The 14,288-nt window shown below is 39.8% G+C and overlaps 1 protein-coding gene across 1 annotated transcript in view; it reads left to right on the top strand.

Annotated features, from left to right (window-relative positions):
• DENND5B (DENN/MADD domain containing 5B) overlaps positions 1–14,288 on the top strand; it is a 119,077-nt gene that overhangs the window by 17,813 nt on the left and 86,976 nt on the right. The window contains exon 4 of the mRNA XM_011934143.1: positions 3,167–3,833. Within this exon, the coding sequence (XP_011789533.1) occupies positions 3,167–3,833 (667 nt within the window). The remainder of the gene's footprint in view (positions 1–3,166; positions 3,834–14,288) is intronic.

Below are 14,288 nucleotides of genomic sequence, written 5' to 3' on the forward strand. Positions count from 1 at the left end.
TTTTGCACTCCCCTAATACAGTGTGGAATAGAGTAGTTGTGGCAAAGACTGTATGGCCTCCAGAGCCTGAAATACTTATCTATTTATAGAAAAAGTTTCCCAGATCCTGGTATAGGCACTCTCAGCAGCCCATCTAGGTTCAAGGAGAGTGAGCTCCACTTCCTAATGTGGAAGTGTCAAGGTTTGGAAGAGTGTGTGAAAGTAGAAATATTATTGGAGCTATATCTGCCACAAACAATGAGTCATGTGGATACCGAGGGGAAGAGAGTTGCTGGGAAAGGGAAGAGCAGATTTTGATGGGAGCACGTGGGGTGTGTTTGTAGAATAGTAACATGCTATTGTTGCTAGAGCAGAGTGGGTGAGTTAGAGAGTACAAGATGAGGGCAGAGAGGTTGCTGGGGGCTGAGTCATGCAGGGCTTCCTTGTAGGCCATTATAAGGACATGAACTTTTAGTGAGATGAGAGTCTGTTGGAGAATTTTGGGAAGAGTGACAAGATCTAACATTTTCTAAGGATTGCTTTGGCTCTTATAAGGGAAGTAGATTATGGGGAACAAGAGCAGAAGCAGGGAGATTGGTAAGCAGGCTGTTACATCCAGACAAGAGAAGAGGGTGGCTTAGGTTGGAGTGGTAAGAGTAAAGATCAAAACAATTACTTTCTGACTCAGGAGGCTGAGGCGGGAGGATTGCTTTTACCCATTAGTTTGAGGCTGCAGTAAATTGTGATTATATCACTGCACTTCATCCTGAGTGATAGAGCAAGACCCCATCTCTAAAAAAGAAAAACAAAAAAGAAGCAACAGCAATTAGTTTCTGCATATATTTTTGAAGATGAAATTGATAGTATTTGCTGATGGGTTGGATAATGGGGTAAGTGAGAAAGAGAGGAAGTAGTTAAAGATGACTCCAAGGTTTTTATCCTGGGCAAATTAGATGGATGGAATTACGGAAAAGACTGATATAAGGAGAAACAGATTTGGAGGAAGAAATCAGAACTTCAGTTTGGAACACAGTGAGTTTGAATTGCCTATTACACATCTTGATGGGATTGTCAAGTAGTTACTCAGTTAAGAGTCAGGTTCATGAGAATGTAGATTTGAGAGTTGACAGAGTATATTTAAAATCATGGAAGAAGTTGCTCCAGAAATGAACTTGGATAGAAAAGAAACACAAAATGTGGTGGCACAATCATGACATGAGCTTCCATGCCAAGGGTTTTTAGGGTAAAAGGAAGGACCATGATCTGAAATGGCTGTGAGGAGCAGTTTGGACACCCACCCACCTTCATGCTTAATGACAGTTGTGTTGCATTAATCCTATCCCACCATCAAGATTTTGTTTTTAAGCAGTGGGAACCTGGAAATCTTAACACCAAAAGAATTCTACTCTACAAAATAAATGAAAGTGGAATGTTCATAGGGGAAGGAGGGACACTGGCCCTCTCAACTTCTTCCTGTAGCCTCTCACTCCCTTCCAAGGCCCTGAGACATTCCTGCTGCCTCCTTGGAATCCCTTTGAAAACCACTCCGCTTAGTGTTCCAAGATGGATGTGCTAAGAGACACATCTAATTCCGTCCCTCTCCTAAAAACCCTTCAGAGGTTTCCCATTGTCCTCCCCACATTTTTAACATGGCCTACCAAGGCCCTTCATGGGCTAGCCCCTAATTATTTCTCTTACTTTCTCTCACGTCCTCCCACCTTGCATTCTGTGCCCCACCCACACTGACCTGTTTCAGTTCCTCAAACTCTTCTGGGCTTTTGCACATGTCCTCTCTGACTAGAATCTTCTTTATCCACTAAGACCTGTACTTGTCCTGAGGTTTCAGTTGGGCTTCATTTTTTCCTGGTAGCTCCTTCTTTTGTAATGTATGTCTTCCTACTATTACATATTTTTCCCCTGGCAACCCTTATTTACCCTATCATAGCCTTTCCCTTACTTTATAGTTTATGATTTTTAAAACTCATCTGTTATCCTTACTGGACTGGAAATACCATAGGAGCATGGGCCATGACTGTCCTTCCCACCGTTACATCACAGGGCCCCTCTCATAAAACACACTTAATAAATGTTTTTTGATGGTTTGAATGAAGGAATAAAGGAACTGTGTTTTCTTGGTAATGTGGGGATGTGGGAGACAGTCTAACTTTGTACCATATCAGTTATTAAATATAGAAAAAACTAGAAAGTAATAATATATGGTTAAATTATTTCTATGTGAAAAGCATATTGCAATACAAAAATAGAAATATCTAAATATGAATAATGATTATTAGTTAGGGTGGTTGAATTACAAGTTCTGTTTTCCTTAGTATATTTCAATTTTTCTGTAATTTCATTTCTTTTATTTAAAATGTTTTAAAGAATCAATTCTAATTTTCTGTGCATTTTAAGTATCTTAAATATAGCATCTTTAGCTCCTCTGGGTAATTTTGTTCTCAAGTTTGACTCAATCCTGGGTAGTTCCCAAGAACTAGAGCATAATCTCTACTAGAAGTAATCTAAAATGCCTTGTTTCTGTGCTTCTGCTTTAGTGGATCAAAAAGTTTTCAATTTCCAAAGTTTCTTTTCCTTGCATAAAATACCATACTATTCAAAATAGCAAAGATGATACTGTTGTTTTTATTATTCTTTAACTTTTTTCCACTTCCTAAATGAGCCTTTTCCTATTTCCCTGCTCTCCTGAAACATTTTCATCGTTAATACAAAAAATAGTACTTAAGTACTTACTTAAGTACTATTTTTGTAAAGTGCTTTTTAATATTTGTGAAGTGCTTTTGCATACTCTATCTTCAAGTCATTGATATAGCAGCTATTGTAGGTAAAGGAACTGAGGCTCATAGAAGTTATATGGCTTGCTAAAGGCCACAAGCTTGGTTAGAGGTTTACTCGGGGACTAAATCAGTGATAGTCTTGCTCTTAGTAAAGCCCTCTGCATGTAACATCACATAATAAAAGTTTTTCCCTTGTATATATTCCTTTTAAGAATAATTTTATATGTATATATATGAGGAACTTATAATGTATTTCTAATTTAAGGCGATTGCCAGTGTTAAATCTGGATAAAACCTGTCTTTTTGAATCCTGTTATGTTAAAAAACAACATTTGTTTCTGGCTTGAAGTTATTTGTGTACTGCATTCTGATGCTTTTTTTTCTTTCTTTCACAGTTGTGCATGCCTAAAGGGCTATCTTTCAGGACACAAACTGACAATAAAGACCCCCAGTTTCACTCATTTATAATTACCAGGGAAGATGGTTCTCGCACCTATGGTTTTGTTCTCACTTTTTATGAAGAAGTTACAAGTAAGCAAATCTGCACAGCCATGCAGACACTCTACCAGATGCACAACGCTGAGCATTATAGCAGTGTGTATGCTTCATCTTCCTGCAGTATGGACTCATTGGCAAGTAGTGTTGATGAAGGAGATACAACTTCCCTTTTGAAACTCCAGCGATACAACTCCTATGATATTAGCAGAGACACCCTGTATGTTTCAAAAAGTATTTGCTTGATCACACCATTACCATTCATGCAGGCCTGCAAGAAATTCCTTATCCAGCTTTACAAGGCCGTTACCTCACAGCAGCCACCACCCTTGCCACTTGAAAGCTATATCCACAATATTCTTTATGAAGTACCCCTTCCACCTCCAGGGAGGTCACTGAAATTTTATGGTGTTTATGAACCTGTCATCTGCCAGAGGCCTGGGCCCAGTGAACTCCCCCTCTCTGATTACCCCCTTCGGGAGGCATTTGAGCTCCTGGGATTAGAGAACCTGGTGCAGGTGTTTACCTGTGTTCTTTTAGAGATGCAAATCCTTCTCTACTCACAAGGTAGGTTTTCCTTGGATTTTACATTTTCCAAAAACAAGTACTTATGCTCCCAACTACTGTGTTTCCATGGGGTGTATTATTAGAACCAAATAAATAATGATCACAGTCTTTTCTGTTTTGTATAAAGGGAGCAGGTATGGTGGGGCCAAAGGCTGAGATGTGACTGTGCTGTTTCTCTTTGAGGCGGCAGTCAGTGACTGCAGAGAGAAATAGGAAGGAACACACACATTAACTTCGCTGATTTGGGCATATTTATTTCTTAATGGAAATAGCTCTTTTTTCCTGATAATATATAATCGTCATTAAGAAAACATTTTTTCTTCTTCATAATGAGAGTGAGAGAATTCTGTTACTACTAGAAATGTGTAGACTTCCCATTCTTTATAGATTGGTAAAGGTTCACATCAAAATTCAGCAAACATTGAAAAAGGATAAATGAAATCGTTGACTCTGCAGCTTCCTGAGGCAATCAACTTTGGATCTTTGCCTGGGGGAGCATTTCATCTGAGTGAGAGACAAGGTGAGCAGGCAGAGACAGATGACTTTCCCAGGTCTAACAATTCTGCCAGAGTTGTGTGTGTGGTTTTTTTTGTTTTTGTTTGTTTTTGTTTTTGTTTTTGTTTTTTACTCTCAGAAGGAAGTTATCTTTGTGGTATCTTTCATTCAGAGTTCTTCCAACACATATTAAGAAACTTACAAACTATGGATTTTGTTTTACCAGTACATTTGTGATGAATAATGTTGAGCCTAGACTAGGATACTAGTTCTCATCTGAATATGAATATGTAGAGAAAATAGAGATGCTATGTCATAATGGATAGTGAATTGAAGGAAATTATAAAATAGTACCTGTGCACTGATAGATTCTTCAAAAAAATGTTGCACAAATATTTGGATTCATTTTTTTTTTTTTTAGACAAGTTCTCACTCTGTCACCCAGGCTGGAGTGCAGTAGTGCAATTATGGGTCACTGCAACCTCAACCTCCCGTGCTCAAGCTGTCTTCCCACCTCACCCTCCTGAGTAGCTGGTACTATAGAAATGTGCCACCACATCAGCTAATTTTTTATTTTTTGTAGAGATGGACTCTCACTGTGTTGCCCTGGCTGGTCTCAAAATCCTGGGCTCAAATGATCCTCCCACCTTGGCCTCCCAAAGTGCTGGAATTACAGGCATGAAGCATTGCACCCGGCTGGGGTTAGCATTTTGCTAACTTGTATTTAAGCTGGCAGAATTGTAGTGCAGTCGTGACTGGTGCCGTCAAGTTTATTTTACCACTTTCCTTTTTTTATTTTTCTATTTTAAATTATAAGTGGGGCTGAGCCAAGTAGACTATATTTGTACTTCCCCATCTTGTGTGTATGTTGACACTATTTGTGTGTTGACAGCCCTTCACAAGGTTGTATTTTCTTCAGTTTATCCAACATAATGTTCTTTGATAATGTGTTCCATGTCTCAATTTTTGTTGTCAGGAAGTTATTCTCTAATGACCAATCTAAATTCCTTCCTTTCTTCTTTCGCCCACTTTCTTTTTTTATATATATTTAAAATATGTTTTAATGAAACACTTTCTCATCATCTTTAAATAAAATATTTTCCGTTTTTTAATCTGAAGCTCCTCGGGCATTAGAACTTAATTGCTTTCTTCTCCACAGATTTCAGATGCCACTGCACTAATTCCCCAGTGCTCTTGAGGCAGAGCTTAGACATGTCCTCCTCAGTTGGAAGTCCTTGTGGCAACTTCAGGGGCTTGATTCTTGCTGTTTAACCAGTTTCAGTTTTGCATTCACTTAAGAGATATGCTTGTGAACTTGAGGGGTATGTGTGTTTTCTAATCTGAGCATCTTTATTGTATATTTTTCCCAATATATGGACACCTTTTTGTACTTTTTTATTCTGGTAGCAACATGCAGTTTCTGAAGATTCTGTGGATCTCCATCATATTTTTCATGATCTGCAGGTGAAGGCTGAAACACTTGATATGGAAATCTTGACCTGGTCAATTTGTGATGAATCCAGTCTTCACACCTTTTGTCCCAGTCTGTAGTTCATTTTGCCTCTTGAGCTACTGAGAGCAAAATCCCTGCCATAAGTGTAGTGACTGTTCTCTTTAGAGGCAGCATCTGCTAAATATTCAGCACGAACCTTCCCAGCAGCAGAAGCTGAGGACTCACTCCTTCCATCATTACTTACAGATCACCTTTTTGTATGTGAAAAATTTTACTTTAAGTAATTCTCTCTTCCTTTCTTCCTTTTTTTTTCCCCCTGAATGGGGTAGGGATTAGAGAATGACTAGAAGGGGCGGAGGCTTGGAGCTTAATACCTTCTGATGTTTTAGCCCATTAGAAAAAAAAAACTCTTTTTTTTTTTTTTTTTTTAAGACAGAGTCTCGCCCTGTCATCCAGGCTGGAGTGCAGTGGTACGACCTTGGCTCACTGCAACGTACACCTCCCAGGTTCAAACTGTTATCCTGCCTCAGCCTCCCAAGTAGCTGGGACTACAGGTGTGCACCACCACACCCAGTTAATTTTTGTGTTTTTAATAGAGACAGGATTTTTACCATGTTGATCAGGCTGGTCTTGAACTCCTGACCTCATGATCCACTCACCTCAGTCTCCCAAAGTGCTGGGATTACAGGTGTGAGCCACTGTGCCAGGCTGAAAAAAAACTTTATATTCTAGACTTAGAAGAAATCTTAAAGGCCATTTTCTTGAATCTTAAAGTTCAATTTATTTATGTTCTGCCTAGAGAAGCAATTTGGGTTAGAAAGAATATTGGGGGTGGGTGGGTTCTTTGGTTTTGCCTTTAATTTTTAGAGATGGGGTCTCACTGTGTTGCCCAGAATGGAGTACAGCATATTCACAGGCACAGTCATAGCACACTGCAGCCTCAAACTACTCAGCTCACGGCATCCTCCCACCTCAGCCTCCCGAGTAGTTGAGACTGCAGGCACATACCACCATGCCTGGTTTAGAGTATTGGTCTTTGAAGTCATAACAATCCTGGGTTCAAATATCTACTCTGTCATTCATTAACTATACCCATGAGTGAGTTAGGTAATCCTCCTGTGTAACAGTAGCCTCATCTCTATAGGGATAATAGTTTGGGTTTTTTTTTCTCCTTTCTCACTGATTTATTATGACAATTAAATAAGAAAACCTGTATAAAATACTTAGGGTATAATTGACACTGACTAAATTATAGCTGATGCTATTATAATAATTACTAGTTTTATTAGTCCCATATAATCTTCTATAAATTATACTTATCTCTGAGTTGTGAAGGTTCAACATATTACTACATTTAACATAAACCTTTTTAAATGGTATAGTCAAGAGTTTATTCCAAATAACCTAACATACGTTCTTTTATATTGTGTACCATGCTTTTTTTAGCAGGGAAAAAACAAACCAAAAAAAACCAAAACCTTCCATTATCACACTTCCTCTTTTATTTTTTATTTTTATTTTTATTTTATTGAGATAGAGTCTCTCTCTGTTGCCCAGGCTGGAGTGCAGTGGCATGATCTCGGCTCATTGCAACTTCCACCTCCTGGTTTCAAGCGATTCTCGTGCCTCAGCCTCCCAAGTACCTGGGAGTACAGGCATGCACCACCATGCCTGGCTAATTTTTTTGTATTTTTAGTAGAGATGAGGTTTTGCCATGTTGGCTAGGCTGGTCTCAAACTCCTGACCCTAGGTAATCTGCCTGCCTCAGTCTCCCAAAGCTCTGGGATTATAGGTGTAAGCCACCGCGCCCGGCCCACACTTCCTCTTTTAAATAGCACTTTATGTCTCACCGTTTGTGATCTGTCCTGAGCTCTCCTATTTCTGCTCTTTGTTTGTTTGTTTGTTTTGAGACAGGGTCTCGCTCTGGTGCCCAGGCTGGAATGCAGCAACATGATTGTAGCTCACTGCAACCTCAAACTCCAGGGCTCAAGCAAACTTCACCCCTCAGCCTCCTGAGTAGCTGGGACTGCAGGCATGCATTACCACACCTGACTAATTTTTTTTATTTTTATTTTTATTTTTAGTAGAGATGAAGTCTCACTACACTGCCCAGGCTTGTTTGAAACTCCTGGACTCAAGTGATCCTTCTGCCTCAGCTTCCCAAAGTTCAGGGTTGACAGGTGTGAGCCACTGCTTAGCTTGTCCCGTTTGGTTTATTGAGTCTATTCAGGGGTTTTAGTTCATTAATATCTACCACTTTATTTCAGTTTCAAATGAAGAAGAATAAGCATTTGTGAATATGGTTTTATACTCTGAGTATATTTTTGTAATCTGTATGCTGAGAACAACAGAGTGAATCCCTAGATTATAGAACTGGGGTTTTTTAAAATTTAAAGTGTCATACCCAAAAAAATTTCCATATAATAAAGTTATAACCATTCACTAAAATCACTCTATGTTAGGAATTGTGCTACAAAAAGGCATTGTATATTTTGGATCTTTTCCCTACATTTAATCCTCTCAACAGTGAGTTAGTATTGTTCTGCATTTTTTGTTGAGGAGGAGATTGAGGCTTGGGGAAACTAAGTAATCTGCCCAAGATGATACAGCTAGTAAGTAGTGTGGTGCTACTAAGAATTGGGTTTCATCAGTCTTTTTTCAGATGCTTAACCACTGTATTAACTATATTGGGCACTACATTTAACCTCTCCTTATCCATCTCAATATTTATTTTTAAATAATTAACTCATTCTGTGGGTCTATTGTAAAGGTGTCATGCGAAATAATTGTAGAGTATAAAATGAAAGCTCTGTGTAAATCTGGATTTTAATACTGACAATGTCTCTTTTATTAGAGAGAAATATTTCATTTAAATGAATGAAATAAGAGTCCTTATGTTGATTTGTACTTGGGTGCCCTCCTTTACTCTTCTTAACTGTGTTAAGGGAGTTCTAATAACATGTGGTACTTCATTTCTCACTCACTGATAAAGCTATGCCATAAAAAACATTGCATGTGCTGAAGAATTACCATGAAAACCCAAAGTGAATCGAAGTACATGGATTTCAGTGATGAAAATGTCCTTCTAGACTGATTTGAAATTCTGATCCACAGCCCATTTAAACCAATTCAATCTGTTTTTTAGGAAGTGTGTATATCACTGTCACTTTGCAGTGATAACTAGCTAGAAATTCTAAGTAGAGAAAACGTACCCAGGATGTGAAGGCTCTTTTCTAGGACCCCAGATCAGAAATGGGCACTTTGTTCTGCAATTGGGAAATACCTGGAGCAGCTCAGTATGAAAATCAGAGTATGATTCTTTTTTCAAAGAACTAGTGGAAGAATAAAAGGGGAATTTAAACACCAATGTCTAGCTTTTGATACCGGTACAAAAGTCTAAGGAACATTTTTGGGCCTTGCTTAACTCCTTTGGTTCTTCATAGTTGAAATAAACCACTACCCTCCACCCACACCACACTGCATGCCTATGTGCCTTTGCAGTGCTCCTCTGCCATCCCTCTGTTCTTTCATTCCTCTGAGTTGTATGTGAATTAACCTTGTCAGAAAGTGGAAGCTACTTGAAGTTTTCTTGAAAAAGTTGGGAGCTTTCTCATCACAAATTGCTAGGCATGCTCAAGCGGACATCATCGTTCTCCTTGGAACTGCCATCCATAAACCAAGCAGTACTTTATTGGTCAACTGAGAGGTGTTTATAGTGCATTGTCCAAGTGACAATTAAATGCAGAAGCTTCTCTTACAGTTCCAAAGTCAGTCCTAGAGAAAAAGAGGCTCCCTATATTTGAGAATCTCTTCCTTGCTTTCCTCTGGTAACAAGATCCAGTATAAACCATTTCTTTTTCATTAGGGAACTCTTTTGGGCAGTGTCCTCTCCCATTTGAGTGTTTTTCCAAAATCCCCCTAGATACCATGGATATTTCAAGTTTCAGCATTATTTTATGTCCTTCAGCCATAGGGGCACTTTAAATCAATATCCAATAGCAAACTTAGTAATTGCCCCTCAAATGGAAATTCTGTAGTCCAGCACCCTGATAGTTGTCACTGGGAGGTGCTCACAGGCTTTTGACATAGCCCTAGCCCACACTGCACATACAGAGAATTTGTATCAGTGCTCCAGCTTCTCTGTTCTACACTGTGTGAGCTCAGGCGATCTAATTCATTCCCATTTAGCATGTCCGATTAATATTGCTTGAAGGGTAGATTGACACTGTGTCCTCTGTTTTACTGTACTAGGTAGGAGAAATGGGGTGAAACAGTCAAACGTAAGATCCACTCCCATGAAACATTTAGGTAAAGTCTGTTTAAACGTTCCAATTTCATTCAGACTTCCTCCTTAATCCTGTCAACCTTAACACTTTAATATATTATCATTCTAATTGTAGTCTGCACTAAGGCTGCAAGCCGCTGTGTTGAGGCAGTGGCTCGTGCCTGTAATCCCAACACTTTGGGAGTTTGAGGTGGGAGGATCACTTGAGCCCAGGAGTTTGAGAGCAGTCTGGGCAACATGGCAAAACCCCATCTCTACTAAAATACAAAAATTAGCCAGGCATAGTGGTGTGCACCTGTAGTCTCAGCTACTACAAGGCTGAGGTGGGAGGATCGCTTGAGCCTGGGAGGTGGAGGTTGCAGTAACCTGAGATTGTGCCACTGCACTCCAGCCTGGGTGACAGAGTAAGACCCTATCTTTTTTTTTTTTAAAAAAAAAAAAAAAGACTTCACCAAAAGATTTTGGTGTAACAGCATATAAGGCTCTCAAATGAGTCCCCAGAAATTTCTCCAACCCTTGATTATTTGACCCACTCCTGTGCATTAGGTTTTGGGAGTTCAGCAAGGTATCCTGGCCCTTTTGTCAGTCTTTATTTTGATTAATTTGCCTTACTATATCCCCAAGCAATTCCAGATCATGTTTCTAACTGTAATCTTTGCCTTCTTACATTTCAAATTTCTCTATGCTGGGGCAAATAGAGCAGATTTGTTTTGGCCCTTTAGTGTTGGGAAACCATCTGAGAGTCCTTATAGTCCATGCAAGCTTTGTTAATGCTATATTAAGACTTTTGTTTCAGGCTGGGTGCCGTGGCTCATGTCTGTAAATCCCAACACTTTGGGAGGCCGAGGTGGGTGGATCACCTGAGGTTGTGAGTTGAAGACCAGCCTGACCAACATGGAGAAACCCCATCTCTACTGAAAATACAAAGTTAGCCAGGCATGGTGGTGCATGCCTGTAATCCCAGCTACTCGGGAGGCTGAGGCAGGAGAATCACTTGAACCCTGGAGGCAGAGATTGCATGGTGAGCCGAGATCACGCCATTGCACTCCAGCCTGGGCAACAGGAGTGAAACTCCATCTCAAAAAAAAAATAATAATAATAAATTAGCCAGGCATGGTAGTGTTTGCTTGTAGTCCCAGCTACTTGGGAGGCTGAGGTGGAGGATCACCTGAGCCCAGGAGTTAGAGGCTGCAGTGAGCCATGATTATGTCACTGCAGTACAGCCTCATGACAGAGCGAGACCCTGTCTCAAAGAAAAAAGAAAAGAGGTTTATTTGGCTCACAGTTCTGTGCATGTGCTAGAATCTGCTAATGATGAGGGCCTTGGGAAGCATCTACTCATGGCAGGAGGTGAAGGGGAGCCAGAATCACATGGCAAGAGGAAGGAAGCAAGAGAGAGGAGGGAGATGCCAGACTCTTTTCAATAACCAATTTTCATGGAAAGTAAGAGTGAAAACTACTCGCTCACAACCATGAGAATGGCACAAAGCGATTCATGAGAGATCCACCCCCAGGACCCAAATACCTCACCTCCAACATTGGGGCCAAACTACCATGTCCAAACCATAGCACCAGGCCACATACATTTTTTCTTGGATGACTGCAAAATCAGGGGTTCTCCACCATCATCCCCCAACCCCTCAAGTTCTATAAATTCCCAGAATGATTCACAGAACTCAAGAAAGCAGTTTACTTACTGTAACTGGTTTATTGTAAAGGTATAAACAGCCAAATGGAAGAGAGGTATAAAAGGTGTAGGAGTGGGTGCAGAGCTGCTCTGCTTTCCTTGGTCTTATCCAGCACCTTAATGTGTTTGCCAGTCCAGAAGCTCCTCTATATTTCTTCTTCTTTCTTTTTTTTTTTTTTTTTTGCGATGGAGTCTGGCTCTGTCACCCAGGCTAGAGTGCAGTGGCATGATCTCAGCTCACTGCAACCTCTGCCTCCGGATTCAGGTGATTCTCCTGCCTCAGCCTCCTGAGTAGCTGGGATTATAGGCACATGCCACCACAGCTAGCTAATTTTTGTATTTTTAGTAGACACAGGTTTCACCATGTTGGCCAGGCTGGTCTTGAACTCCTGACCTCCAGTGATCCACCTGCCTCAGCCTCCCAAAGTGCTGGAATTACAGGCCTGAGGCAGTGCGCCTGGCCACCTCTGTTTTTTTCTTGAATAAATTGTTGTCCTTACTATTTTCTCTGAGAAAATGTTTATTAAGCTTTCAATTTATTAGTAAAAACTCTTAATATTTCCTTATTTTCTTGACCCCTGCTTTATCTGTAGTTTTGTCCTCCTTTTCATTCCTAATACTGTTTGTGCAGTCTTTTTTTCCCCAGTTATTTTTACCTGAAGTTTGTCAATTATATTACTTCTTTTTGTTTGTTTGGTTTCTTGAGACAGGGCCTCACCCTGTTGCCCATCCTGGAGTGCAATAGCATGATCAAGGCTCACTGCAGTCTTGACCTCCCTGGGCTCAGGCAATCCTCCTGCCTTAGCCTCCCAAGTAGCTGGAACTACAGGTGCATGCCACCATGCCTGGCTAATTTTTTTTATTTTTTGAAATGACAAGGTCTCACTGTGTTGGCCAGACTAGTCCTAAACTCCTGGGCTCAAGCAATCCTCCTGTGTTGGCCTCCCAAAGTACTGGGATCACAGGCATGAGCCATTGTACCCAGCCCTATTACTCTTTTTAAAGAACCAGCTTTTACTTTCATTGGTATCCTCTATTGTACCTGTTTTATGTTTTATTAATTTATGGTTTTATTTTTATTATTCACTTCTTTCTGCTACTTTCTTTGGGCTTACTAAACCTTTCTTTCTCCCCACCTGCCCACCAAAATCAGTAAGCAGTTGAGTCCTGTGTTAGGTGCATCCCACAAGTCTTAGTATAGAAAATCTGATATTTTCTTTATCATTGAATTCTAAAAATATATATATATTTTTTTGAGACAGGATCTTTCTCTGTCACCCAGACTGGAATGCAGTGGTGTGATCACAGCTCACTGTAGCCTCAACTTCTTAGGTTCAAGCCATCCTCACATCTCAACCTCCCTTGTAGCTGGGACTACAGGTGCACACCACCATACCTGGCCAATTTTTAATTTTTTTTAAAGGTGGGGTCTCTGTATGTTGCCCAGGCCGGTCTGGAACTCTGAGGCTCAAGCAATCCTTTCACCTCGGCCTCTCAAAGTTCTGGGATTAGAGGTATGAGCCACCATACCTGGCTCGTTCTAAGAATTTTTAAATTTTCATTTATTTTGGCCATTTGTCTTGCTTTTCTCTCTCTCTCTTTTTGTTTTTGATGTTTTGAATTGATTTAAATTTTTTTCTCATTGTAGTTTTTTCTGTTTAGATGTTATATGCTCTTAATGGTAAATTTTGAGATTTCAACATGAACAGTTACTCTTATGTTACAGAATCTTTACAGATACTATAAAATGCTTTAACTCCATGCCCATCATGGCTTACTTGTTATGATTGTTCAGTTTTAGTAATCCCTCAAATTAGACATTTTTATTCTATACACTTGGTTTTGTTTAAATTTATTCATAGTGACCTTATTTTGTTTTTCTTTGAAACAAGGTCTCACTCTGTTACCTAGGCTGGAGTGCAGTGATGCAACCATAACTCATTGCAGCCTTGAACTCCTGGACTCAAGCGATCCTACTGCCTCAGCCTCCTGATAGCTGGGACTACAGGCACACGCCACCAAGCTGGGCTAAATTTTTTTTTTTTTTTGTAGAGATGAGGGTCTCACTATCTTGTCCAGGCTGCTCGTGAAGTCCTAGGCTCAAGCAGTCCTCTGCCTCAGCCTCCCAAAGTGCTGGGATTATAGGTGTGAGCCACTGCACCCAGCCTCAGTTATTAGTTTTTGAAAATTCACAATTTTATTTCAATCTTAGAGATTTCTTCTGAGATCAGTCTTCTTCCTAACATGTATTCTTATAAGTTCCTTTCCTGAGGTAGCTTTCTCTGTTAGATTTTGTTTTGTCCTTGTTTTTGAAAAATAGTTCGTTGGATGTTAAATTCTATATTAAAAGTTTTTCTTTTTCTCTTAATACACTGAGGATAATGTTCTATCATCTTAAATAGTTCATTGGATGTTAAATTCTATGTGAAAAGTTGTTTTTTTTTTTCTCTTAGTACTCTGAGGATAATATTCTATCATCTTCTGGTTTCCTGTGTTGCTGCTGAGAAGTCAGCTATCACTTCTTTTTTTTTTTTT

This window comes from Colobus angolensis, unplaced genomic scaffold (genome assembly GCF_000951035.1).
Source record: "Colobus angolensis palliatus isolate OR3802 unplaced genomic scaffold, Cang.pa_1.0 Scaffold131, whole genome shotgun sequence".
NCBI classification, from domain to species: Eukaryota; Metazoa; Chordata; class Mammalia; order Primates; family Cercopithecidae; genus Colobus; species Colobus angolensis.